Source organism: Neomonachus schauinslandi, chromosome 4, assembly GCF_002201575.2.
Source record: "Neomonachus schauinslandi chromosome 4, ASM220157v2, whole genome shotgun sequence".
NCBI lineage: Eukaryota > Metazoa > Chordata > Mammalia > Carnivora > Phocidae > Neomonachus > Neomonachus schauinslandi.
Window position 1 is genome coordinate 96,837,538 of NC_058406.1, and position 27,646 is coordinate 96,865,183.

Sequence of the window (27,646 nt, forward strand, 5' to 3'; positions counted from 1 at the left end):
CTTCCTTTCAAATTTCCTGCAACTGCTTCACATATTTAATTCCGTGCATTACCTACTTTTCTATAGCTGTGAACCAATGCAAAGTCAACTCTTCTTAGTCCTCACACGCCCAGTCCCGGCTGGCCCTCTGGCATCTTCCCCTTCTCACAGAGGAAAGTAAGTCATCTTCCCTCATTGACACAGGCTACAAATGAGGGGCCAATTTTCCACCGAAAGCCCCGGCGCCGGAAAGGGAGAAATGGGGCAAAGGACTGCCTTCTTCCCTCACGGCCGAGCAGGTGGACTCTGTACGTCCGAGGCGCTGATGCAGTACACGTGATAAATGGGAGTGAGCACATCAGGCAACAGAGGGATGCAGGTGGCGCTGCCTGCACACGGTCTCATAGGAGAGCACTGGTGCGGGCGGAAGAAAGGGAGGCAGGTCTCCACAAGCCTGTTGGTGGTCTTGCTTCCCCTCAACTACGCAACAGCAGAGCATCCGCTGAGCACCCCCACGGACCCCGACACGGATCGGCACCCACCTGGCCTCCCAGGGAGTCTGTTCAGCCTCAGAACAACCATCTCTCTGGTTAGGCTTAGCTCCAGAATCCCTGGTGGCTTTTTCTAAACTGGGAATTCCCTGGGGAGTCAAGATGCAAGTTCAAGAGGAAAGGAGATGGCGCTCTTAACCGGCAAAACAGAGAAGCGCCAGGGCATGAGCACGCCTCCCATGGAGTGCGCAAAAGGCAACACTTGTGACCCACGACGGCGTGCCAGGGGAGCCAGGGGAGCCAGGGGAGCCAAGCACGTTGCCCCACAGTGTAAAGGAACAGGGTGACACTGGCTCTGCTGGGCTTCAGTGGGCATTCGAATAAAAAGCCACCATAACAATGAACAACCAAATCGCCTGAAACCACAAACGAGATCTAAGAAAGGGGAAGGCAAAGACCCACACAGCCACGTGATGACTTCCCGCTGAGACTAGGTCCTCTGAATGGGTCACAAAAGGGCTGTGTCTGGACCTCTCCGGGGCAGATATTCTCATGGCAGTAAGACCCACGCAGACAGAAATGGTGAATAAGAAAGACACCGTTCTCTTTGAGGAAAATCTACCCGGAGGGAAGAAGAAAAACCTAGTCTTCATACCTCCAGCGTGGCAGTTACACCTCCCCTGGTCTCCAAGGTCAGGCTCTGGAAACCACCCCATCCCACCACTGACCCCTGCGGGAGCTTAGCGATCAGCCCGCCCCGTGCCCTCCAGGTATGTGGTGTCCTGTGGGTAGCTGCTTGGGCCCCTAGTGGTCAGCTCAGCACTGTCCCCTTTTCAGGCTCCCTGGCCACTTTCCCTTAAGAGTTTGGCAAAGCACCTTAAAATAGAAGCCCACCCACTCACAGTTATCAGTTAGAGACATCTGGTGCAGAACAGATCAAGCCAACAACTAGCCTTTTGTCCTTCCTTCCCTAATCACTGGCTCTGATCAATCTGAAAGTCAGTAGCTGCTAAAAGCAGTGTGTTGCCCACTTTAGCTGGCAAAGTGTGTGCTGTTTGGAGCTTCTGACTTATTCTCCAACAAAGTGGGTTTTTTGTTTTTGTGGGGGTTTTTTTGGCAAGCTTGGGATGAAGCCTATTCTTTGCCTCCCTGACAGGCTGGTCAGGCACCATCTACTCCTAATGGGGTTATGCAGGATTTCTGTTGTACATACACAGTTCTTTGAAGCAAAATTCAATGCTTTCATCTTGACTACTACAAAGTGGTTCCAACCACTCCAGCTGAGGGAGAAGATAAGATACAAATTGGGCCCACACTACACATAATTTTCGAGTCTCGTTAAGAAAGTAGAAAACGTTTGGGTGTGTTCTGATCCGTGGGTAGCATTTTCAAGTACGCAAAAACAATAAGTCTTGGAAGAGATTCCTTTGCGCCATAAAGTTCATCCCTCCTTTTGCCATCGGTGGTACCTTAAAGAGAAATTCGTCCGTCACGTTACGGAATCCAAAAAGGGTAAACCAAAGGGATTTAAAAAGAGTCCATTACAAAGAATAAGAACCCCTGTCACATCTATATGAGAATACTATATAAATCAGTGAGTAGACATGGCACCTGGAGCTACTCACTACATTACCGGAAACAGAAACAAGGAGCCTAATTCTGCAGGATAAGGACATCTGCTCCAAAACAGCTAACCAACCAGGACTGCCACTGAGAGGCAGTCTGTCTCTGTGACTGATCGGGGACTTTGAACACTTCTCAAGTCTGACAGTTTTCGGGCAAGAGCACTCCAGAGGTTGGGTGCCGTCTGCTGAGCGATCGCAGAGCAAGAGGCAGGAAGGGAGAGTCTCAGCTCCTCTGTGGCTGAGGTCCGCTGGGCTCCCCTTAGTCTATGGCTCCTGGGTGGATACTGAGCACAGGGGGCTCCAGGCAAGTGGGGGAGTAGTTGAGGTGTGGCTCTTTGATCCACAACAGGGGCACCCCATTCTTCCCATCCGAGTTCTTGCTGGAGTTCCGGCTCTTGAAGCGCACCAATAGGATGGTGATGATGAGGATGCCGAAGATGGGGAAAGGGTAGAAGAAGACGAAGTAGAAGAGCGCGTCATTGGAGCAGATGATGGACTGCAGGGTGGAACCTGGAACAGAGGCAAGACCGTGAGGGCTGGGAGCCTGGACCTCCGGCCCTCGTTCCCGAAGCCCTCGCCCAGCCCAACCCAACTCCCGCCCCCACCCTGTCTTTCCCTGGCTGCTGCTAAGGGAGGGGAGACCACCCCCCAGCCCTGTTCACACAGCAGCGCCTCTTCCGATTCCCAGCTGAAGTTCATTCAAAGCAATGCCTCCGTCTCCCGCGGGGAGCCAGCACTGTGCTTGGAGAGCCATAGAATCAAATACAGTTTATTGATTGTGAACCCAACTGCATCTAGATGGTGGAGCAGCTGACCACCCCAGTCCGCACTGCCTGCCCGGTGATACTTCACATGTCCCAATGCACTCAGTTCTGCTCCAAACGTCCTTCTTTGGGACGGGACCTGTTCTCTCCCCCCGCCAGCTTCTGAGAGCAGTTTTACCAGAAATGATGCTTACTTGCTTAACATTATCAATTGAAATGCCATTATGGACCATTTACAAATGTCCACAGTGAATTCAGTGCTAGTTATTCCTGGATATGGAAGGGAATGAAACCCGCTCCCCCCACACCCCAGACCCAGTCGAGGTCTGCTCTGGCATAGGAGACCTCAGCAGGAGACCTTCCATTTTCTCTGGAAAATAAGGCTGCTGGATGACCTCTATGTACTACGAAACTTAAATAGGGACATCCACAGTGGGCCGATAAAATGTGGTCTAAACACCTTCGCTTGTACTTTTGGGTTATTCAGTAGATTGTTAGGGTGTCTGAGTATGATTTAGGCTTTTCTCTGCTTTCATTTCTACTGCATAGCTGTTGCTCAGTATTATTAAGAATATTCAACATGCACTTACACTTACTAGATTTCCAAAGTATATGAAATTGCTGATAGTCACCCACTTTTGACCTACAAAACTTCAATTTCAGATGGTTCCATCTCCTAAACAGGAGGTAGTCAAAGAAAAGAAAAAGCTGACAAAACGAGAAACCTCAAATCAATTTACCCGGTAAAATGTTTTGGCTGAAACGGAAAAGAGGTTACAGTTTCCAGCAGATTTTTTATTTCTGCATTGCAGGCCAAGTTTACGGTGACAAACGCCATCTTCAGTCTGCTCTATGCCACACTTCGACAGAAGGGCAACTTAAAAGAGTGCCTTGTGAGAAAAAATCATTTAGGTCAGCAATTATTTCTTCCAGTCTCTGGCCATGGAGTCCCTTGATGTGATGAGAATTCTGAGCTCTGGACCTTTCTGGAGTAGCCACTGATGGTGAGCAGGGCCCTGCAGTATCACTGGTCATCCCAGCCAATCATGCAGAATCCAGCTCAACCTCCAAGTCACCCTCCAAAATACACACGAGCCAGGAACGTGAGAAAAACAGAGCAGCGACGCACTCGGGCTTCATTTTTTGTCCTCCTTCTGAGTCTGAAACACGCTAACTGGCTAAAGTAGGACTAGGCTGGATATTCTAAAGAGTGACACCGTAACATCTCACAAGATACTTGGATAATGAAATCTTACTAAAATAGAATCTGGTGGAACATCGAGTTGATTAGGAAGATTACTGGATGGTATGTTCTCACTTGAACTCCTATCCTCAATTGAGGGTCAACTATACGAACTGGCATGGCAAAGTCGAAATGCCTATGACAAGGGAAAACTGCTTATTAACCCATAACCGAGCTCTGATTTTATTCTTCCAGACCGCTGGAACCAACAGTTGGAACCAACAGAGACATCCTTCCCCTGCAACCTGGGCAAACTCACTTGTGTCCAGAACCCGGATGCCGATGGGGGCCGACTCCTCTTCCGTCAGCCGGTACCATTCCTTCTGAGGGCTGGGCAGCCACTCCTCCACTCGGCAGGAGTAGTTCCCCGTGTCCTGGGGGCTTGCCTGCAGCACGGTGAGCCGATAGAGCAACGGGGAGAGCCTCTGGAAGCGAAGCCTGCCCTCCCAGGGGCTGCCTTCTGGGCCAAAGACGACATCTGGGCCCACGCTCAGCAGGGCCATCCGCTCCATTGGGTCCTCCTCCTCCTCCTCCTCCTCGTCCCCTTCCTCCTCCTGTTCGCCCAGGCCAGGGCCGTCCCTTTCCCCTCCAGCTTTAGTCCTCAGGGAGTACCAGGCCACGGCAAAGCGGGAGTCCTGACTTGACCGAGAAACAATGCTGCAGTCCAGCTGGAAAGCTGCCTTCTTGGACACTGTGGCATTGGGGACCACCATGTCCACCTGCAGGGCAGCATCTGGGGGAGGTGAGGGGCAAAAAAGGAAAAAGAGGCTGTTTTAACTTCTTTGCTCACAACAACCTGCATGTCCGTCACCAAATACACTCTAGTAACATAGTAATATAGAACACACACCTATTGAAAGGAGCAAAATGGAAGGAGAGTCTCTAGAAAGATCGCTAGGCTATAGAACACTGGGTACCCTACAAGTCACTGTGTGCAGAAGAAAATGTGTTTTATTCCGACACATGTATCTGTTTATATTTGCATCGAATATCCGCAGAAGAATTCACAAGAAGCTGGTAGTACGGCTGCTTATGGGAATCTGGGAAGGAAGGGACACTTATTTTCACTGTAACCTCTTGCAGGGGCTGAAGGGTCCCCCTAAAAATTCATGTCTATCTGGACCCTCAGAATGTGACCTTGATTGGAAATAGGGTCTTTGCAGCTGTAACGAACTCACCCTGGATTTAGGATGGGCCCTAATCCAATGACTGGTGTCCTGATAAGAAGACAAGGGGACACACAGAAAGGACATAGAGGCAGAGATTGAAGCAATGCAGCCACAAGCCAGGGGACACTTGGGGCCACGAGACGCCGGAAGAGCCAAGGAAGGATTCTTCCCTAGAAGCTTCAGGGGGAGCCTGGCTCGGCTGACAACTTGCTTCTAGACTTCTAGCCTCCAGAACTGTCAGAGAATAAACTGTTGTTGTTTTAAGCTATGAAGTTGGTACTAATTTGTTGTGGCAGCCCTGGGAAATTCATTCACCCCTCGGCTTCTGAGTTCAAACTGTGTGCATGCGGACCATTATCTATGCCACAGTGAACCCGAGGAGGTAAGTAATCTCCAAGGACTCAAGCCCGAGACCTGAAAGGGCCCCTCGCCCTGAGCACAGAGCCCCCAGAAGGATGACACGGACAGCATCCTCCCGACAGAGACGGGAGACACAAAATGGCCAGGGAAAGGTACCAAGCAGGGGAGTCACACTTCAGACAGCACCAGGCAGCCATAATCTGTTTCTTGACTTTGCTGTGCACCCCCCTTTTTTTTTTCTGGCTCAACGGGGTAGGTACTAAACAAATAATCCATTCCCTACCTCCTAAATGGCCTGTTTGGCTCTGTTTATGAAATGCTCATAAAAGATGCCAACATAATGGTAACAAAAGTAGAGATACCAAATCAGATTCTGCTTGGATGAAGACCAAATAGGAGCATTTCCCAAGTACTGTCCTGGGCTTTCAATGAATTGGCTTAATGTTGCTCAAAGGTGAACACAAAGCTGGGGGTTCCCCCACCTTTGTGGGGCTCTACCAAGCCCCTCCACACCCCCCATGGCCCATCTAGAATCTTGGTTTGCATCGCTGGCACAGAAAGCCTCGGGAACCGGCTACAGGTGGCGGGAACAGCGCCTCAGCCCAGCTCCCATGGGGGAGAACACGCTGGAGGGCAAGGTGGCAGGGCGCAGAATATCCGTTCATAGGCGACTCACGCTCCTTGGCTCATCAGCTGATCCTTCCAGAGAGCATGGCTAACTGTAACCCCAGAGCCATCAGAGAGAAATACTGCAGATCAAGGAGCAGTCTAGGGCACCTTTGCTCTGTAGAGTCTACCACAGTGGTATCCTAAAGCTCCTGGTGGCTGGCCAATAAGACGCAATACACCCAAAATGGCAAGACGATCAGAGACCACTGGACATTTAGTTCCTCGGAAGGGCCTCTTCCCCATCTACTCTCCCTTTGTTTTCTTCTTGTCTGAATACTTACAATCTAAAGATTTATTTATTTTAGAGAGAGAGAGAGAGAGAGCGCGCACAAGCGGGAGGGGCAGAGGGAGAGGGAGAATCTCCAGCAGACTCTGCGCTGAGCGTGGAGCCCAATGCAGGGCTTGATCTCACAACCCTGAGCTGAAACCAAGAGTCGGTGCTTAATTGACGGCACCACCCAGGCGCCCCTGAATGCTTGCTATTTAAGCATTTGAGTTTTAATTTAAATTTCCTGGCTCCTTCCAGTGCCTCGTCTGCAGTAATGACTCAATGCAAGTTTTCTGAATGAAACTAATGTCCACCTGTCCACACCCCCCCTCCTTTAACATATCTCTGTACTAATTTGGTTGCCCGTGTCTGTCCCCTTCTAGAATAGGCCAAACCACGTCCCTGTGCAGACTTTAGCACTCTTTCCTGTTTCAGGTATAAGTCCCAAGAAAGTCCGCTTCTGCCTCCTCTCTGTATGTTAGGCAGGAATGCCGCCGGTGCTCCCTAAATGTCTGCCAAACCCCCCCCCCCGCCCCAGTCTCCCTGCAGCCCTAGTGTGGGGACGCGCACATGGGTGGGTGTTGGGGGAGAAGAGTGCTCAGCTGCCACCTCTCTACAATTTCACCTTTGGGAGAAGACACGCAGCAGTTTCTAGGCACGGTAAAAAGAAAAAAAACAAAAGCTCATGGGAACGATGAGTAACTCAAAGCAGAGGTGATTTCCCATCCAGTGTAGGCAAGACACAGAGCAGTGAGATAATGCCCCTTTCCCGGAACAAAGGGCGTATTCACTCCTGAAGTGTGTTCCGTGACACATGGGGCAGGCACAGCTGCGAGGCTCCACCCACGAAAAGAGCCACTCTCCTGAGACGTGCAAACGTGACGGACGCTTCCAACAGACCACTGATCCAAACGCCGGGATGCGCGGGAAACGAACAAGACAAAGTGCTCACACCGACGCAGGCCACCAGTTCATTTCTGCTCCATGTCCTCCGGGGGACCACTGACTTTTTGCTAGGACTAGGATGGACGAGGATGTGATGTCGCAGGGGACCCAGGAATCCGGCTTACCTCTGCTTTCATTACGGGTTGAAATGGGTAACCATAATTCTACCAAGTAATTATGTGCATTTAGCAACTTTAGAAACAACAAAGAAAGGCCACACAGAGCAGTCACTGGTACCAACAAAATTATTAGGAAATGAGATTGAATTTCATCTCTTCCTATTTAAAGCATGCTATTTCTATTTAAAGCATGTGAATCAATTCTTTTCCACTGTAAATCCACAGGCTTAATTTTTTTTAAACCACATGGCTACTGTTTCAAGATTTTTGCATATCCACCACCTTCTGAGTCGGAATGTACTCTTAAAAAGAAAATACTCTATGTTCTGCAACAGTTAATTGAAAAATGCTACTCTGGTTAAGAAATAGAATCACTTTAGGCCAAAGCCAGATGTGCCATTTTCCTTTCACGAGGGGAAAAAAAATGTGAGACAATCCTGAATGCAAATGCAAAATGTAAATGCTCATAAGTTTAACTGCAAACAATGTATTAATACACTCATTTTGGGCAGCGCATAAAGTATGACACTTGGAGGGGAAATACGCAGAGCAGTGACGGCCTGGGGACATTAACCCTCACCTGGCCGCATGATGGTCACAGCCATCTGCCCGGCAGTGTCCTCTGCCCGCTTATACCACACGCCGCTGGGGCTGGGCAGCCACTCCTCCACGCGGCAGCTGTAGGTCCCGCTGTCCTGCACTGCCACGTTCTGGATGAAGAGCCGGTACACACCGGGGGAAGGGCTCTCCAAATGCAGCCGCCCCTTCAGGTTGTTTTTGGCCGCCTGTTCCCCATAGTGGAAGGTAGCCTCGCGGCTCAGGCGGGCCACGGTCTCCCGTTCCGGGTGGTTGGGCTTCCACACAAACCACTCCACCACCAGCTGGGAGGCCGCGCTGGTGCGATTCAGCACCACACACTCCAGCTGCACCTGCTGTGTCTCCAGGACCGACAGATTCCCCTGCGCTTGGCTGAGCCTCAGGCGGCTATCTAGAAAGGCGAGGAAAGACATATTAGCCTCACGGAATGACAGGCCACCCACATGCACCCTTTCCACGTACATTCTGAGTCCCCTGATCACGCGTCTGAGTGCATGGATTGTAAGCAGTTCATGGTAAGAGCGGTCCCCCCATTTCTATCTCATCGGTTCAGAGCATAGGAGGGAACAAGCATGAGGTACAGAGGACTCCACACCCAAATGAGAGCAGCCCATGAGCCTATGGTTGACCAGAAGGGCCGGCTGGGAAGGGCCAGGCAGAAAAGGACAAGGTGAGACCCCCTTTCGAACCAAGAGCGAATTTTGAAAACTGACCACATGATGACTAGAATATGTTGGACCGTCCACCACAAAAAGAACTGCAGATGAGACAGTTAAATATGTTCCCGAGTTGGCCTTACGAATTGCAGTTCTTACTTTCTTGGGTTCCCTCTCAAGGTGGGAACAGAACAGATCTAACCTTAGTAAAGAGAAGCCTGGTATTGATAGAACCTGTGACTTGAAAACTCAGCCAATCAGATTCTCCTCCAGAGAAAAAAGTGTCCCTAATGATGGTATGCCCTGGCGACATGCGTGTAATTTCATAAAAGGTCCTGATGAGCCTATCTGGACCGGGGGGGGGGGGGGTCAAAAACCCACAAAACTGTAAAAGCATACAAGCACCTGGCGAAGGACACTTCCTGAGTGATACCCGAGGAGGGGGGAGGGCCATGCACAGAGCACTTTTTACTTTTTTTTACGCTTCAAAACTGTCGGAATGTTTACCATGCAATGCAGTAACTCCTGTAATTAAAAGGTCAAAAAATTAAAATAACAGAAGAAACGGGTGCCTGGGTGACTCATTCGGTAAAGTGGCCATTCTTGGTTTTGGCTCAGGTCACGATCTCAGGGTCATGAGACCGAGCCCCGAGTTGGGCTCCACATTCAGCGCAGTCTGCTTGAGATTCTCTCTCTCCCTCTGGCCCTCCCCTCGCTCACCCTCTCTCTCTAATAAATAAAATCTTTAAAAAAACTTCTAAATAACCAGTCTCCCGAAAATATACATATACATATATGAGCATGTGCGTGTGCATGTATGAAGATATTAACTCTGGTTGTCTTTGGGTTGAAAGATTATTTTCTTCTCTTTTTGTGTGTTTTCCAAAAGCTCTATAAGCATATTCTTTCTCATCAGGGAAAGAAGGAGAGGGGTGGTGCGTAGAGAAAAAGAACTAGAAGCAGGGGAAGAAAAAAAAACAACAAAACGAAAAAAATCACTGAAAAGGAGGGATGTGTTGTTTTAATCAATGTCCTGTGAGTTTTCTGTTTATAGTGTTAGTATTCCCACAAACAGAGATCTCACTAAATGTGTTTTGACAAACATCCGTGCAGCCCTGTGCGTTGGCCCAGTTAGCTCGCTGTAAGTCTGTAGTCTCAGATGGGGAAATTCCCTTGATAAATTTAGGATCCACTGAGAATCTCTTAGTTTCTGCACAAATGAACAAAGGCAAAGGATGAATGGCGACTAAGGGGGAACTCGAGGTGGGTGGGGGATCATGTCCTCCCAGCAGAGAAAGTGACCAAAACTGAAAATATACAGGAAGAACAGAAACCTAAAAGAACATCTGTGGGCCAAATGACAACTGTCAGTTTTCAAAAGCCCCAAGGACTGGCTTGAGGTCTCTGGAAAAACCAAGAGCGATAATGCAGACCAGAGCTTCCTAGGCAATGCACCCGCAGAACGGTTCACATAAGTGTCACCGAGGTGCTGAGAAGCCTGCATTGGGGCAATCTTAGCAATACAACAGAGCACCCCCATCCCATCAGGAAGGACAGGATAGCACAATAGATGGTAGGCCATGTAGGAATGAGGGATGGAGAGGGAGCTAAAGGCCACATCGTGTGGGGAGTTCAAAGAACTAGAGCTCTTTAACAAGAAGAAGGGGAGACTGACAGGGGCCCCCTTCACGCATGAAAAGATATGACCCAAACTTATTCTGGGTTGTTCCAGGGGCAGATCTAAAACCTGGAGGGGAATTACGTGGAGGAGGGTTTTTCAACGAGTAGGGCTGCCCTGCAGTGGACAGAACGGAGTCCTGCGGAGGTAGGAATGGTGCTCAGAGAGGTCAGGTGCCACCCCTGATCTGTCGGGAAGCAGAATGAGGCCTGCACCCACAGGCTCTGAGACAGGGCCGAGGGGTGGTCCGCTCTGGAGATAGGAAGGGCTCCCCGCCTGCCCGGGGGTGCTGAAATGGGTGGTAAGGAAGAAAGGCGAGCAGATGAGGGAGACCAGAAAGTGCCTTCCCGGCGAGAATGCTGGGTACGGAGCCGGCACCAGCCCGAGATCCAGGGTGCAACCTGCAAACCCAAGAGGAGATGCAGGAGCCCCCAGGGACCCTGCCTCGCGGCCTCTTGCCCAGCACAGCCACCCCTTGGGGCACCACCTGGTGAGGAAGATGCTGTCCCTAACAGCAGAGCGGAGGGTGCTTTCCTGAGTTGGCCCTACAGCACCAGGACGCGCCCGAGGCAAAGCCAGCAGTCCACACGGCACTAGGGTAAGGGTCTGCACGCCTGCACCCACCCCCAGCGTGGGCCCCACAGAGCCCCGCCGCCCTCCGCCCGGGCAGTCTGTCTGCACGAAAGCCGCTAGCCCAGGACAGCTGCACCCTGGGTCCTTACCTGGCTGCTTCACAGTGACTTCCGTGCGCCCCGAAACCTCCTCGGCCAGCTTGTACCAGGCGTAGTTGGGGCTCAGCAACCACTCCTCCACGTGGCAGTAGTAGCTGCCGCTGTCGCTGACCTCGGCCCTCTGCACCGTGAGGCTGAACAAGCCCCCGGACACGTGCCTCTCGAACTGGAGCCTGGCTCGCAGGCCCTCCTCCTCGGCGTAGGTGCCGTACTCAAAGGCCGAGCTGTGGGTGGTCTTCAGGATGAGCTTGCCGTCGGCATCCGAGGGCTTGTGGACGTACCACAGCACGGCGAAGTGCGAGTTCTGGCTGGTCTGAGACTTGACGGAGCAGCTCAGCTGGATGGGCCTGTTTTCCACCAGGGTGAGGGTCCTCTTCGACTTGCTCACCTGCAACTTGGTCACTGCAGAGGAAAGGGGGTGGGGCAGTTCAGCAGCAGAGCCCCACACAGCTCCCGGGGGACTGAATGCGGCCAGGCTTCCCCCGAAGTGGGGCTCAGCATGAGGGAGGCGGCATGGAGCCGGCTTCACCCCAACATCCCTCCACCTGCCTCCTCCCTGCCTCCCCTCCTATCACGCAGCCTCCAGGGGACTCCGCGAAAACTCAGATCTGCCCAATCACTTCCCTGCTTAGAAAGTTTAATGGCTCCCACCCAACTGCTTATAGCTTATAAGGAAAAAATAATTCCTTTTCACAGTACAGAGTCCCCCAGGATCTGGCTCTCGCCCAACTGTCCTGGCTCATCTCCATGACTCACCCCTCCAGCCCCCCCATCTCGCCCCCAGTCCCCCTGCACCTCCTCCCTGAGCTCTGGTTTCTGCTCAGCTGACCTCTCTGCCTGTCTCCTTCCACCATCTCCCCTCTGGCCCTTCTGTGCACTCGTCTTTCCACCCCCTTCTTCCTTCCCACCCTGGGCCGGCAGCCCCTCTCACTGCTAGCACCAGCACCCTCTACATATCTTCCGACTCTTTTTCCTTAGTCTCTCTTCCACCCTAGTCTGTGAGCGCCGTGAGGGCAGAGATCAACCTTTTTTCTGGAAGTCTGCAAATATTTCGAGTGTGCCCCTCCTGATGCTAAGTGCCGGGGATACCCCAAAGAACACCACCATCGTGCCTAGTGGACGTTCTCATCGCGGCACCCCCCCAGAGCCTGGCACAGTGCCTGGGCTTCAGAAAGTACTCGAATATCTGCTGGGATATGTGGGGGAGAGAGTGCCAGAGAAATAATGATAGCAGGTATTGAAAGGATTGCTAGGGGTGATCTTCCTGGGGCAGAGAGAGGGAGGAGGCTGAGAGGAAAGTGGCGAGCAATGGGACAGAACAGAGTTAACTCCAGTGTCCTTCCCCTCGCCGCCCTGCTCCAAAACCAGAGGGAGGACAGACTCCAGAGTGCCACCCTACCTGTTAATCAATGACTGGGCTCACCTTTAAGGTGGCAAGAAGCCAAGGTCTAAGGAAATATATCTTAGGAAGGTAACCTGGGATCATACCCACTCCATCCTTATTACACCTGGCTGTGCTTCTCCCCTACCCACTACTGTCCCCCTACTGAAAAAGTTTTTTAAAGAAGGAAAAAGACGCAGCTCCAAGTTCCTCCTAGGGAGCTAACAGTGAAAGCAGCTTTTCACACCCCAACTGAAATTTCTGAAAGCCCCAGACAGTCATTTGGACACCTTGGTCACACACAGATAAACATTCTGGATGGCAGAGAGGATTCAGCAAGCCAAGGGATGGCGGGATCTGATACCCAATGCCATTACTGCAAAAGCAACTCTAAGGACAAGTAACTCAGTGGTGAATCAGGAGACACTCCTCACAAATGACTGCTGAATTCACATTCCCACAGACCTTCCCCAGCCATCAAGAACACACCAATATGAGGGGCGCCTGGGTGGCTCAGTGGGTCGAGCGTCTGACTCTTGATTTTGGCTCAGGTCATGATCTCAGGGTCATGAGATCAAGCCCAGTGAAGGGCTCCTCACTGGGCTTGGAGTCTGCTTAAGATTCTCTCTCTTCCTCTCCCTCTGCCCCTCTTTCCCCCACCCGCTCTTCCCCTCTCTGTAAAAAAAAAAACAAACAAACACACCAACATGAGAGAGAAATCCTACGTCCCACGCCCCACCCTTCTTTTCATCTTTCTTGTGAACAAGCCCAGTCCCCTTCCTTCTCCCTTCTTCAAACAGACAAAGTCCTCCAGGGCACATGGGAATCCAGGGCAGGGTTTACCAGTAAGCTTCCCAGCTCTGCAAACTAGATGCACTTAGCTTGCCAGTCGACTTTTCAGATCTGATTCCTACAATACTTGAAACAACCAGCTCCCTTTTCATTCCCTTCCAACCCAATTCACCACATGCAAATGATATCTATATCAGCACAAATGATACCACCTGAATTATCTGGTTCTTGTCCAAAAAACTGGGTTGTTCAGTGTGGAGTAGAAAGAGCTTTAAAATGTATTATTAATTGGGGCTGGATTATTTTTGCAACTGTTACTAAGGAAACCTCAATTGCTATAGTAACTGCATATGTTAAACTGAAATCCTATGACTAAGCCTCAATTCAGTCACGTGGTCTGAGAACAAGAATCCAAAGAAGAAAGATGTTTTAAAGCATTTCCATTTTTTCTTTCCTTCCCATGTCAAAATATTGTGAAGTGTTGAAAAGCTTGAAAGAGAGGCAGTTTTGAAATTTGGTGCCTGCCTGACAGGTGGGCAAGGGGTCAGCTCCTATTCTGCGCTTGGAATTTCCTCCCCCATCTCAAGGGCAGGGAGGGCCTTGCCTGAAGCCCAGGAGAGCTGGCAGCCCCCATGCCTAATTAGGAAGATCTCACGAGTCCTGACCAGTACTGCCCTGGGCCTTGTGAAGCCTGCTTGCACCATCCTCCTCCGTAGAGGCTGAGGTGGGTGGGGGGGGGGGGGGCGTGGGTGGGAGACGACGACAAACAGGACACAGCCCACTTTAGGACTGGAGGAATTTTCATCTACATGATGACAACACCTCATAGCAGTGTTGTGGCGGCTAAACGCAACAGTCTATAGAAAGAGTTTAGCACAGAGCCTGGTATAACATAAACGTGCAATACATTTTTACTATTTCCATTTCATTTTGGTCTCTGGGTTCGGTGCCACATGCAAAGCACACCATGAGATCCAGAACTGTCAAACTAAGTGACCAACTTACTACTAAACGTGCAGCCCCTGGCCCAGGCCCGGCGTCACCTGGGAACCCGTTAGAAAGGCAGACTCCCGGACCCACCCCCCACCCACTGACTCAGAATCTGCCTCTAACAACAAGATCCCTGGGTGATTCCTGCGCACCTTAGAGCCTGAGAATCCCTGGGGAGGGCCCCTGTGAAGGAATGGATTTAGGGAGGGCAACCGCACACAGGTCATAGGAAAGCCAGGGACGGAGGCTGGGTTAATCCCCAACAGTGAGTCAGCGGGAGGAAGGGGCAGGAAGAGAGGCTGCCGGGCAAGGCCCCACCTGCTAGCGCAGGCTCAGGCTCAGGCTCAGGCTCACGCCAGTGATGCCTCCAGGGGGCGCCTCAGGCTCCTGGAGCCAGGCTGTGCCCGGTTTGAGGGACGGGCCCTTTCTTTCTGCATCTGGAGAGTTCTCTTCCTAGGCCTCTCATCGGGCGGGATCATGGGTGTGGCATTCTGGGAGAGGCTGCTGCATTACAGCGAAGACAGCGCATAGCAGGTGGTGAGAGGCATCTGGGGGGACTCGGCAGCAGGGGGGAGCAGTGGCTTCACCGGCCAACTCCCCTGATCCTGCGGACCCTGCTTTGTGCGCACCGCCCACCCCCAGAACTCCTTTCTTCCATCAGTAACAATTCTCTTATACCCTGCGAGAGCTCTTACAGGCCGCCTCACGTTGAGGTTCATTTTTTAAAGGCCTTTTCTTTCCTATGAAATTATAAGCATCTGAAGGGCAGGGACTGTGACCCAACCATTTGCTAAACAAATTAAGAAATGGATGACTGAATAAAGAGGCAACTGATCTTTTGGAGGTATGGGAAGATAAAGGAGAGGCGTTGAATCCTGATTGCGATGGGAGGGACTGCACATTTCACAAAGTGTGTGACGTCGGAGCTCAGCCCTTGAAAAACAAGTGAGTAGGTGTTGCCCAGGCACAGGAGGGGAGCGAGAGGGCACCCACGAGAGAGGGGACAGGGAAGCAAAGGTGGGAACTGCTCTGCGCACCACATTCGGGGAGAGCAAGTGGTAATTCCTGCAGATGAAGTCAGAAAGGTACGCGTCCGCCACACTGCAAGGGGCCTGGAGCGCGTACCAGCCGCTGACCATCCGCGGTTCTCAGGGGGCCCTCCGGGGCCCTCCAGCATCAGCATCCCCTGGGGACTGGCTGAGACCGCTGAATCACAAAGCTGCGGGGGCGAGGGGGCAGCGAGGGGCAGTTTCCCGAGCCCTCCAGCGAAGTCTGAGGCACACGGAGTTTGAGAAGCCACAGGTGTGGTGCTGAGGCGGGCACGGGTAACCCAGGATGGAGCAGCTTCTGTGCAGGGGGTGCGCAGAGCCAGAGGACAGTGAGGAGACTCAGGCAGTGAAGGAGTAGAGGAGAGAGAAGGAACACTGTGCTTTACTAAAGACATGTGACAGTGATCAGAAGAGTGAGGCAAAGAGGGGGGCCAGTGGCTGGACAGCAGACGTCTGTCAGGTTGAGGAAAGCAAGTCTGCCGAGAAGGGAAAGCTACGGGGGAGGAATGAATGGGGGGTGTGTGTGTGGTGTGTGTGTGTATGTGTGTGTGTGCGTCCATCCCACCCTCAGAGAAGGAGACGGCAAAGACACCTGCCAGTCAAGCAGCTACTACACCTTACAGTCCCTACACCCCAAGCCCCTGCTCTTCGCTCTCCCCACGGTCATGCCCTAGTTGAGCCCCTAGAAGCTCTGCCCAGCCTTACACTCGGCCTGCACGGGAGCTCTCCAGCCCCCGACCGCACCAGGGGGAGCTTCTTAAGCCGCAAACAGGAGCTCGCTGCTCCCAGCTTAGGGCCTGCTTGTGGCTCCGCATTGACAGCAGTTTTCAGCAGGGCAGCGATGCCCCCAGGGACACCAGGGAAATCTGTGGGCAGGTCTTTCCTTGTCGCATTGATGGGAAGTGGGGGCGGGGGGTGTTCAGGGGATGAGAGCCAGCGATAGATGTAAACCCAGGTCTGGGATGGCTCCATGCAACAAACCTCTGCCTCGGGTCCTGCATGACTTTCAAACGACATTCATGTGGGGGAAAACTCTGTCCCTGAGCCCAGAACCTACTTTCATTTTACTATCACCACAATATTTTTTTTTTTTAATTTTGCATGGTTTTAATATATACCAGGGAAATGAAGGGAGGGTTTTCCTTTGTTTTGTTTGGCATTGCTGCAAGAGCTGCTCAGGATTTCGGAAAGCGTGTAGGGGACAGAAGCGCCGCTTGGGCAGAGGGCCTGATGCTCAGTCGGTATTTCTAGGGACAGGGCAGCAGGGTGGCTGCCCAGGATAGCTGTCCCTGAGCACGGACATGTTACAACACATCACTGTGTTATGAACTACTTTTTAAAAATTCATCCTTTATTCCACAATGAGGGCACTGTAACAATTTTTAAAGATTATGTGAGTAGGAATGTTATACTGTCTAGGAATTTCATTTTAATAGTAGTAAAGGGACTATTCTAAATTGTTATAAAAAGGATTATATGATCTGAGCATGAGCAGAACTCCTGATTGCTCAGTTTAGAGAAAAAATGTCTTATTTAACAAATTATAGATGCCTTTCTATGTGCTGAGCACTGTTGTAAGCACTTCATAAATATTGACTACTTGCTCCCCACCAGATCTATGAAATAAGTATCATTATCCCCACTTTTAGAGATACTGGCCAAGGTCACATGGCTGGTAAGTGGTAAAGCCCAGATTCAAACCCAGGTGGCCTAGTCTGTCCTTGCTTTTAACCAGCACATATGATAACCCTCCACGCTGTGGTGTCTAAAAGGGGCTCCCCTGAACTGAGGGTTCTAGAGGAGAGGGGGGTGGGAGGATGGGTTAGGCTGGTGATGGGTATTAAAGAGGGCACGTTCTGCATGGAGCACTGGGTGTTATACGCAAACAATGAATCACTAGATCACTACATCAAAAACTAATGATGTAATGTATGGTGATTAACATAATAATAAAAAATAAATAAAAGGGGCTCCCCTGGCCCTCGCCAACATACCTGGGGCCAGAGCCCTCCCTGACCCGATGCTTCAGTCATATCAAAACATGCGTGCTGCTTCCTCCCTCCATGATGTTCTCTGTACACTCTGTTCCAAGCCTGGACTGTCCCGCTGCCCACGCCCATGCCACCCGATTCCCTCCTTGGGCACATCCCCCAAGCCGGCTCTCCCACCACCCTTGTGACTCTTCCCCGAGCTTCCGCCTTCCCAAGCCACAGGACAGCCTGCCAGGCAGGAACGGGGCCACACCCCTGTCTGCAGCTGCAGCACCCAGCATGGAAACTGGCACACAGTAGGTGCTCAAACATGCTTGCAGAAGGCAGTGGGAGGGAGGACTGAGGAGAAAGTAGCAAAAGTTTGGAAGTGGAAACAGCTAATTAGGAGTAACCCAGACATGCCCTGTCTGTCTTACCTGTCTGCAGACAGAGCAGTGACCCTTCTGCGCTGACTGCAAACAGGTGCACCTGGCGTCACCATGACAACGGGGCCTGAGGAGGTGCGGGAGGGCTGGGGACTCCCCTAGGGCTCTGGCACTCCTGCTCACTGTCTCTGAGCACTCAGCAGGCAGAAGCCACATGCACTCGGCATGCGAGGAGAATGAACCCCAGGTTCTCCTAAAAGAAAGTAGGGGCCAATCCCACTCAGGATGAGGCGGGCTGTCACTCACCAGACTGTGACAAGGACAGCCACTGTTCACATGCCCTGGACCCATGCAAGTCAAAAAAAAAAAAAAAAAAAAAAAGGCGCTCAGCCCTCCCAATCTGCCAGGTCAGCAGTAAGAAATTAGAGATAACGGATTTGGCAGCATCCACAGGGTATTAAATATTCATCCTGACTACCCATCAGTAAAATCCCAGCAGAATACACCCACTGACAAGTCGGCTTTCTACACCGGAGACTCTCCTCTTGGAAACTTGTTTATTGCTTTGTCAATCCGAATGTGCAATATTTAATAGCCAGACCAAGAGAGGGTCATAAACATTTGGAAAATGAGTGCTGACATTTCCCTTATTGCTTCTGTATTTAGGGATATGTAATTGGAGGGTGTGTTTTGGTGCTAAAGAAAATCAGAAGGAAGCAAAGTGATGCTTGGAAATTAAAAGAAAAAAGAATTGATTAAGAGCGAAGAATCGAGTATGTTGAACTGGCTTAAAGTCTTGCCTGAAGGCCCTTGGGGGTCACCCCCTGTGATCGATGGGAGTCAGGCTAAGCTAAATCAACAAAATGGGAGTGATGGCATTCCTTGAAGATTTCCTTGGGGACGTGCAGATGGAGCAGGAAGTAGGTAAAAAGAATGGTCAATAATAGATCCACAATCAATCGTGCCATCCAGCCAGAGATTTTAATGAATCAAACACCTGTGATGTGGTCAGGTCAGCAGGTGGCCCCGGCAAGGACTGGTCTGGGGCATAGATCACACAGAGCTCTTTGGGAGCAGGTGACATGAGCAGTGAAAGGCTGATACATGGACCAGCACAAGAGAGCCAACAGTCCCTGGGTTTCTCTATGATTCTGTTGGAATAAGAATATTTGACAAAATATTCTTAAAAGGGGGTGGGGGCAGGTGGTGGGGGACGCTCCTAGGGAGAACACCAGATCAGGGATAAGAAGCCCTGTTTTGAGGGGCAAGGAATGGAGGGAGAGCAGAAAGAAGAGAAGCCAGCACTGGTTCTGAGCTCTAGTATCCCCAAATCTTAGGAGCCATCTTGTGGCAGAAGTTTGAAGAAACGGGAGTTAGAGGAGGCATAAATTAAACTCCTACACCATTAGCAGACCGGAACCTCTACGGGTACCTCATGACCCCAACTTGAAAAAAACAAATTTAAGTATTTCCTAATGGGTGTCAGGAAATTAAGGATGGTAAACCAGAGAGAAGAGAGGTCAAATAAAAGTACCTGGTACCAAAGAGGATTCCTGAGAAGAAAAAATAAAAAATAAAAAAAAATATATATATATTCGTCTCGAAAATATGCAATATAATAAAATTAAGAGCTTGGGTTCTGGAGCCAGACTACCTGTCTGGATTTAAATCTTGCTTCTGCCTCTTATTATGGATCATTAGATAATTTATTTAAGGTCTGTGTCAGTGTTCTCGTCTATAAAATGGGCAAAAGCTGGTATTGTAAGAACCAAGTAAGCTATTGCATATAAAGCATTCAGGATGGTGACGGACACACAAGAAATGCTCCATAAAGATTAGCTGCCGTGTCGTTGTTACTGTTCTTACTGCTACAACCACCCATGCCGAGACTCCGCCATGCCAGCAAGCTCCAAAGAGAAACTTCTTCCATTAATAAGGCTGTTAACTGAATGCAGAAAGCATAATCTCCAACTATATGGCCTTAAAGAAAGTCAAAGTCCCCCTTTCGTCATCCAACCCCACTGCTTTTTAACAAGGCACACATGGGTTCAAATCCCAACCCTCACCCCCCACCCGCCACTTACTTGACGGGCAAGTCAGAACTTCTCTGAGCCTCAGTTACTTCATTGATAAAGTGGGACAGCAAGAGCCTCCTCCCAGGTTAGTGGGTGAAGACAACATGAGATCACCGACGCCGAGTGTCTGACACAGTCAGCCCCCGTATTTTCCACTTCTACTTCCCCCCTATGAAGGAGCAGCACCAACCGGGAGTGTGTGGGGGAAAAAAGGAAAAACGAACATGAAGCTCTTTGGGAAAGATGAAGGGCTAAGTGCATAAATGTTTAACAGAGGAGAGATGGTAACATTAAGAGGGATGCACTCTCCCTGGCGCGTCAGCCACTCCCCGGGCGGTGGCGTGCGGCCCCAGCACCCACCCGGGCTCCCTGCAGCCTCCAGGGGGCCTCTGGGGTGCATTCCTGCTTACCTCTGAGCACCGGCCACGTGACCAACAGCCCCTCCCAAGGCTCCCGCACCAGTGCAGCTCCTTCTCTCTCAACAGTGAAAGCACAAACCAATTCAGCACAAGCCACAAAGACCTGAGACAGTCCTCAGAGCAGATCCTCACCCCCTAGCTCTCCAGCTACATTTTCCACCCAGGAGGAATGAGATGGTGTGATGGAAAATGGAGAGAACTCTGCAAGTCGAGGAGACCATGGCCCACCAGCAGCTGCAATCTCGGTTTTCCACTTGACAAGCTGGTTTGCCGCCATCGTGCCTCCTAAGCAACGGGAGCCTGGGTTTCTTCGCAGAGAAACCACACGGGGATACAAACATCTACCTTGTTTCACTGCTGGATGAATTTTTAAGAAAAACATAGATGCTAGTAAGCACAAGGCCCGGCACCCGAGAGGTACTTAACACATTTATATCCCTTATTCTCTTTAGTAACCCCACAAATCAATCAGAATCCAAATAACTTGAACTTCGATGAGCTAATTCCTAAGCCTTCCCTTATGTGCTCCAGCCTTAGATTCCAGATAGGGATGGAAACAAGCAAGTATGAGGAACTGATTCAAAAAGGCAATGTCAGGCAAGGTCCTGGGGTCAGTGCTAAGCCTACCTTCTACAGCTGCAGAACCATGTGACAGGCACCGTGGCTCACAACCCGGCCTTGAGGGCCAGAGGAGACCACAAAATGTGCAATTACAATCAGAACGTCCTAGTCAGTGAGGCAGGCGAGTGTGTCCCTCGGCATTTCCACAACAAGAGGTCACACAAAATGGGGTCTCTGCTTAACCCTCCATTAACCCAAAAATCCACTTAAGCAGCACAGCGTCTTCCCTGAGCTTGTTGTTGCCCAGGCTTAGGCTGTAATTGACCAAGGAACCCCTTCCCATCATTTATACAACTTGCTTGTCCCAAACTCTGGTGCAGAACAGGGCTTTTATGAGGTTAGAAGAAGCCAAGGATAAAAGTTCAGACAACACCACTGTGACCATATGATGTGGTAGAGCAGACCAGGTTGGACACGAACCACGGCTGTGAGACAGAAAAATCCTCTTTGCCAGGTGTTCAAACCATCTTTGCAAAGTGGGCAGGTCACAAAGTCAGAAAAACGTCTTTGCGGAGTCACTTCTCATCCCCACCTCCCTTCACCGAGTGGGTGCCTGTGTTCTCTTGTTTGGGGGTCTGGCGGCGGCGGCAGCTAAACAGCACCTGCAGCCTGGGCTCCACCTTCCACCAGCTTCCAACCAAGCAGGAAGGGGGACAGACACCAGGACACCATAAAAGCACATATACTTAGGAAAAGGGTCCAATGAAGGAGCGGTTGCAGAGTGTCCTGCTCCTCTCTTCCCCCCACAGGAAAGGGCATGGGAGAAACGCACACAAGGGTTCAAACCCTCCCTCCACCCTTTACCAGCTAGGCGACCCTGGGCTAGTCATGGAATCTTTCCTGGGCTTGTTGTGAAATTATCATAAAACCAGGGACCCTAAGCACCTGCCACGAGGGAGATACTCAGTAAGTGCCTCCCATGTTCCTTCTCACATTCAACATTCTTTATCGGCCAACAGGCACAACGGTCCCTCCTCCACGCCTACTGTCACAAGGATTACAGGAGATGAGTCTAAAAAGACATGACGATTAAAAGTGGTTTGTAATCCCTGATTGGATCCTGGTTCGGAAGAAAAAAAAAGAAGAAGAAGAAGGAAAACTATAAAGGACATTATAGGGACAATGGGGGAAATGCTGGTAACGTCCCGCAAGGGTGGTGAGTTCCCCGGGCCCAACAGCGGTATCCTGGTTGGACAGGAGAGGGTCCTTGTTCTTAGGAGGCGCCCGCTGAAGGACCGAGAAGCAGGAGACCCAACCACTGCCACTGATGCTCGAATGGTTCAAAAACGACACCAACCAACCAGAGGGAGAAAACAAATGCAGTAGTCAGCCACTGACCAGCCAGGCCAGCGAATGGCAATCTGGCAGCCACCTCCAGATTTGAAATTTCTCCAGGCGGAGAAAGCAGACCGGCCGAGCGCTTGATGTGCGCCCCCTCCATCCCTGCGTGCCTGGCACCCGGGGCACGCGCCCACGACCCAGCACCCCCCGCCCCACCCCCGCGCCCAGCCCCTGACCTGGCTGCAGCACCCTGATCTCCAGCAGGTTGGAGGTCCGCTCGGCCAGCCGCGTCCAGGTGTTGTTGTAATTCCTCCGCCACAGCTCGGCCACGCACTGGTACTTGCCCGCCTCCGTGTCGCTGGCTCGGCTGATGCTCAGGCGCACGTTGTTGCTCGACTCGGCCTTCTCGATGGCCGTTCGGGTTCGGAAGCTGGAGGACCTGTCCCCCCACTGGACCCCTCCGTCCCGGGTGAAGGTCACCAGGTCATGGAACTCGAGGGTGCCTACCGGCTGGAACCGCCACGTCACCGACACGGGGACTCTGGCCGGGTAATGGGGTTTGATGATGCACTGCAGGTCAAAGGAGTCGCTGTAGGTCACGCCCGGCGTGCGGGAGATGGCTGTGACCGCAAAGCCTGTTTCTGGAGGGAGAGCAGAGAGACTCCAGCTAGGGGAGACACCTGGCTTTCTCAGGGCAGCGTGCCGCAGTGATGGGGCTACTGGCAAAGCTAGCGGAGCAGAGCCAAGGCTCTGGGTCTCTCTTGATGCCCAGGCCAGGGTTACTTTAGCTCTCATATGGAAGCACGAGCCCAAAGACAGAGGCCAGACGCAATTCTCCTTGAGCAGCACTAAGAAAATCCTTCCCAATGACACCTTCATGTCCATCTGCCTCCCAACAGCCCCCTCCCAGGGAGTGAGGTTTATAGGCAGAGCCATTCCCAGAAGTCTTGGGATCTCATGCTTAAATAGGAGAAAAAAGCCCCCAAGCCAACTTCATTCATTGCCTGCAAGGTGGACACAGCCCCCAGCCCCGACGCCTCCTCTGTCTGGTCCGCAGCGCACTGGGGCTGGAGAAGGGGGAGGCGGATGGGAGGACGTGTCCCATGTTCCCAGTGGAGGCTTGCTCACCCATCCTTTTTCCACTTTCCTTGTGAAATCCAGGGGAGATGGGCAGTGAGGAAGCCACAGCAGGTGGCCTGACCTTGAGCAGGTGAGGACCTGGGGTGAGGTGGGCTTCTGCCTTCACAGTACTCCTTACGGACAGGCAGCTGACCAATCCCTGATACCAACTCCTCAGCGGGGGTTACCTGAGTTCCTTCACCTTGAAACACTACTTAATATTAATACATTGGTTCTGCTCATAAAACTGGGACTTACTGAGCGCTGTGTGCCAGGCATGGTGCCAACGGCCGTGCTCATGCCACACTTTACCAAGTCCTCAAAATGACCTTGTAGGACAAGAAGGAGCACCATCCGTTTCTTAGGGACGAGGCAGAGGCACGGAGAGGTTATATAAATTGCCCACGGTCAAGCTGCTTGTTGATGGCAGTCAGGGCTCTCATCAGGTGGCGTTACCCACGGGAAGTGGTTAAAGGCACAGACCCTTGAGCCTGATGCCCGACTGTGACACTTTCTAGCTGTGTGACAGTGAGCAAGTTACTTCACTTCTCTCTGCCTCTATTTCCCCATCCGTAAAATGGGTCCTTGTGGGGATGAAATGAGTTAATATTTGCAGCATACTTGGCATGGAATAGTACCCGGCCCGTGCCATGTTTTGTTAAATACGTCGTTAGCTGAAGAAACAAAATACACATAAAGGAAAGTACTTTAAATTCTGTGGGTAAAAGACCAGGCACAGAATGAATCTTTTGGCTTTGTGTAGGGAGGTTAAGTCAGCAAACAGGTCGGCATAATTTGCTGAAAACTCTGGATCCTTAATTTGGATTTCATAAACTATCTTTATGTTATCCTTAAAATAAAAAAAGTTAAGACCCAGAGACCCATCCTTAAGCCTGAAGTGGTTGTGATGGTCACTTGGACCCCTGCATGCAGTATACGTTGCCCTGACGGTGGTGGAACACAGGACCTCGGGGAGAGGACATGCACCAAGGGTTCCTGGCCTCAACACCCGAAGGGGAGAGAGCTTCTCCAGGCAAGGGACTCTGTCCAGACTTGACAGAGCACACGCCATGATCATGGTGCACGGAGCAGCCGGCTTACTCTAACTGAATGATCACGATGGTCCAGGGGTAGATGGAGGAGGTACCCACCTGTTATCGCCCCGGGGTGCCTGCTGAGAGCGAGCCATATGTTAACTGCACCAATATGAAAACTCGTGTGGGTCACAGGCAACCTGAACCCATGGTGCCCTCCACTCTCCCTGCCATATCCCCTTGGGCTGCCCTGATTATGGCTTTGGCCAGAGGCGCCCCAGGGGTAGAGAACAGGGAAGCAGAACCAAGCCCCAGAATCCCGGGTCAGAGCCCCTGGTGACCCTGACTGTGGGAACCACAGACACATGGTGAGGAGGAAAAATCTCAGGGGATTAGCGGATTCTGTGAGGTGACCTCTAGAGAAGCGCTCCTGATGAATGCTAACTACTCCTTGGACATCCCTAACCTCACAGTATGCGAAGAATGCCCGTGACCGGACAGCCAGAGGCTTCCCCACAGGTGCCATCCCCAGGTCCACACTGGTGCTGACTGAGCCGGGCGGCAAACTCAACCAGTGGACGAAGCTTCCACAGACAGAAATCTGAGCAATACGATGACTGCAAGAAGCAGGACCAATCCTGGGGATTAAGCTTTTAGAAAAAAGATGTGTAATTCTAATCTTGGGCGGGGAGGATAGAGTACTTACTCTGTTGAGAGCAAAAGCAGCTGGGGCTGCCATCTTTACGGGGCTGTGTCTAAAAGCACCACCAGCTCTACCTGTGAGGAGAGTGGGCAACACGGTCCCAGGGAGTGGGACACAAAGCCACTGAGGACAACTGATGTCACAGCTGTCCTGATAAACAGGAAGACCTAACAAGAAAACAGGCAGCAGACTGGCCTTTTACAATTTAATATACTGATTATATTAGGCAGATAAACATTGATAGAAGCCTCCTTAACTGCCCCGTGAGAAGCAAATCTAATTCTCTGGTTTTAGCAAAATCTCAAGGTATCTTAATTTCATCCTAATGAGGAAGTGGCTTTCCTAAGGACGTGACTTACGGAGGACGAGACAAAAGCACAGACTTTGAAAAAAAAATTTGAGGGCGCCTGGGTGGCTCAGTCGTTAAGCGTCTGCCTTCGGCTCAGGTCATGATCCCAGGGTCCTGGGATCGAGTCCCACATCGGGCTCCCTGCTCTGCGGGAAGCCTGCTTCTCCCTCTCCCACTCCCCCTGCTTGTGTTCCTGCTTTCGCTATGTCTCTGTCAAAAAAATAAATAAAATCTTTAAAAAAAAAAAAAAAAAATTTGAGACACTCCTGGCTTCCTTGGTCCGGATTCTGGGTCTGTCATTTAAAAGCTGTGGTCCTGGGCAAATGAGTTAAGCCGTCTCACTCAGTTTCCTTGTAAAATTGGGTTTAGCTCTTGGCTAGGTGAAGATTCAAAGGGACAATTAAGCTTAAGTGCTTAGACTCAGCCAGGAACATAGTAAATGCTAAATAAATGGTGAAAGGGGGATTTTCTACCCTTGTCTGCCCTGGCCTGCAGGGCAGGAGAGCCTGGGGGCAGGCAAGAGAGGCTCTGCTCTGGGGGGCCAGTTTTGGCAGTGACCACATCCCTCCACCTGGGGCCACCACTCCTGGGGGTGGCCTCGCTCCCCCGACCAGAATTCTTCTAACTTCATGCCTACCACGCGGACACAGAAATAGTGAGCGCCCCCCAGCTGCCACCAGTCCCCAGGGGCCCCACCGTGCACCCCTGCCCGTCAACCCTACCTGCACTTCGGTAACGGTCCCTTCAGTTAAATCTTTCGGAAGGTGCCATCCGTTTCCTGCCAGGACTCTGGTAAAAGTCGGGGTAAGGTTCTTGACAGGGAAGCAGTCTCCCCACAGCCCCACAGAAAGACTGCCAGATTCTGGGGGCGCCTGGGTGGTTGTCGGTTAAACGTCTGCCTTCGGCTCAGGTCATGATCTCGGGGTCCTGGGATCGAGCCCCGCATTGGGCTCCCTGCTCGGTGGGGAGTCTGCTTCTCTCTCTCCCTCTGTGCTCTCTCTCTCTCTCTCTCAAATAAATAAATAACATCTTAAAAAAAAGAGAGAAAAGAAAGACTGCCAGATGCTTACTTACCAAGAGCCGTGATGGAGATGGGGGTGCTGGCCCGGCGCTCCCCGACGATCTGCCACTCGCCGTCCACGGCCCGCACCCATTCAGTCACGTGGCATTCGTACTGGCCCTCATCCTCCTTCCTGCTGTTGAAGATGCCCAGGCTGAACGAGTTGGGCTGCACCTGCTCCATCTGGACGCCCCCAAAGCTGCTGCGCTCCCAGTAGGACGCGCCGGGCTGGACGGTGCCGTCCCTGTCTAGCCACATGATATTGCTACGGCGGTTCTGCCGGTCCACAAGCTGCCAGACGACCGAGAAGCGGCCCTGCGGCCGGCCCGCCATGCGGATGCTGCAGGAGAAGTGCAGGTTCTCACCCTCCAGGATGACGCTGGCGTTGCTGGCCACCTCCACGGAGATGCTGCTCTCTGGGAAGAGGGACAGAGCACCACACTGCGGCTTTCTGGCCCCTCCTGCACCCTCCCCGCAGACGTAAAAAGGAGAACGGGTGCAGAGGTCATGCTATGCAGGTGCCATTCCCTTGGAGGATAAAAGCCCTCTGACACTCACTGTCGCAAGCCCTGGCTGGTTCTGGGCACTGTTCCCCAGGATTTTAAGATCCATAACCTTGGAGGCCCTTTGCTGGGTACCAGGACAAAGTGTGGGATAAGGAGGGTCTAAGACCTGAGGCTGAATCAGAACCTAAGAAACACACGATGACCTTACACTTGGGGCATAAAGGCATTTATCAGAGAATCTGTTCAGCTAGGGTTCAAGGATTTTTCAGCTCAGGAGTTTCTGTAAGCTGAGTGACGCGGGAATTCTACTTCACCTCAATCTTCCCGCCGTTCAGTGCTACGGCAGGCAAGTAAACGCTGAACGTCCATCATGTGCCCTTAGAGCTCTTCAGGGCAATATTAGCAAGCAGCCCCAAAAGAGAGGGGTGGGGAGTAAGCGCTCATCCTTTTCATCAAGCAGAGGAACATACCAAGGCCACCGGCTCTCCATCCGGCCGCCCACATTCAGCCCTGGTTCCACTGCTTCGACCTTAAAACCTCCTGCCAGTCAAACTCTGGGCTAAGGATCCACTCACTCTCTTGGCTCCTTTGCTACTCACTTAGCTCCATGACGTCAA

At 51.6% G+C, this 27,646-nt stretch overlaps 1 protein-coding gene across 2 annotated transcripts in view; it reads right to left on the reverse strand.

Moving 5' to 3' along the window:
• Positions 1–1,549: 1,549 nt before the first annotated feature.
• Positions 1,550–27,646, reverse strand: part of IGSF3 (immunoglobulin superfamily member 3) — an 88,409-nt gene continuing 62,312 nt past the window's right edge. For both annotated transcript variants that reach the window (XM_021690000.1, XM_044914109.1), the window contains 6 exons: positions 26,538–26,939; positions 22,495–22,899; positions 11,286–11,696; positions 8,213–8,620; positions 4,362–4,835; positions 1,550–2,605 (listed from right to left, as the gene is read on the reverse strand). In XM_021690000.1, the coding sequence (XP_021545675.1) occupies positions 2,355–2,605; positions 4,362–4,835; positions 8,213–8,620; positions 11,286–11,696; positions 22,495–22,899; positions 26,538–26,939 (2,351 nt within the window). In that variant the 3' untranslated portion in view covers positions 1,550–2,354. The remainder of the gene's footprint in view (positions 2,606–4,361; positions 4,836–8,212; positions 8,621–11,285; positions 11,697–22,494; positions 22,900–26,537; positions 26,940–27,646) is intronic.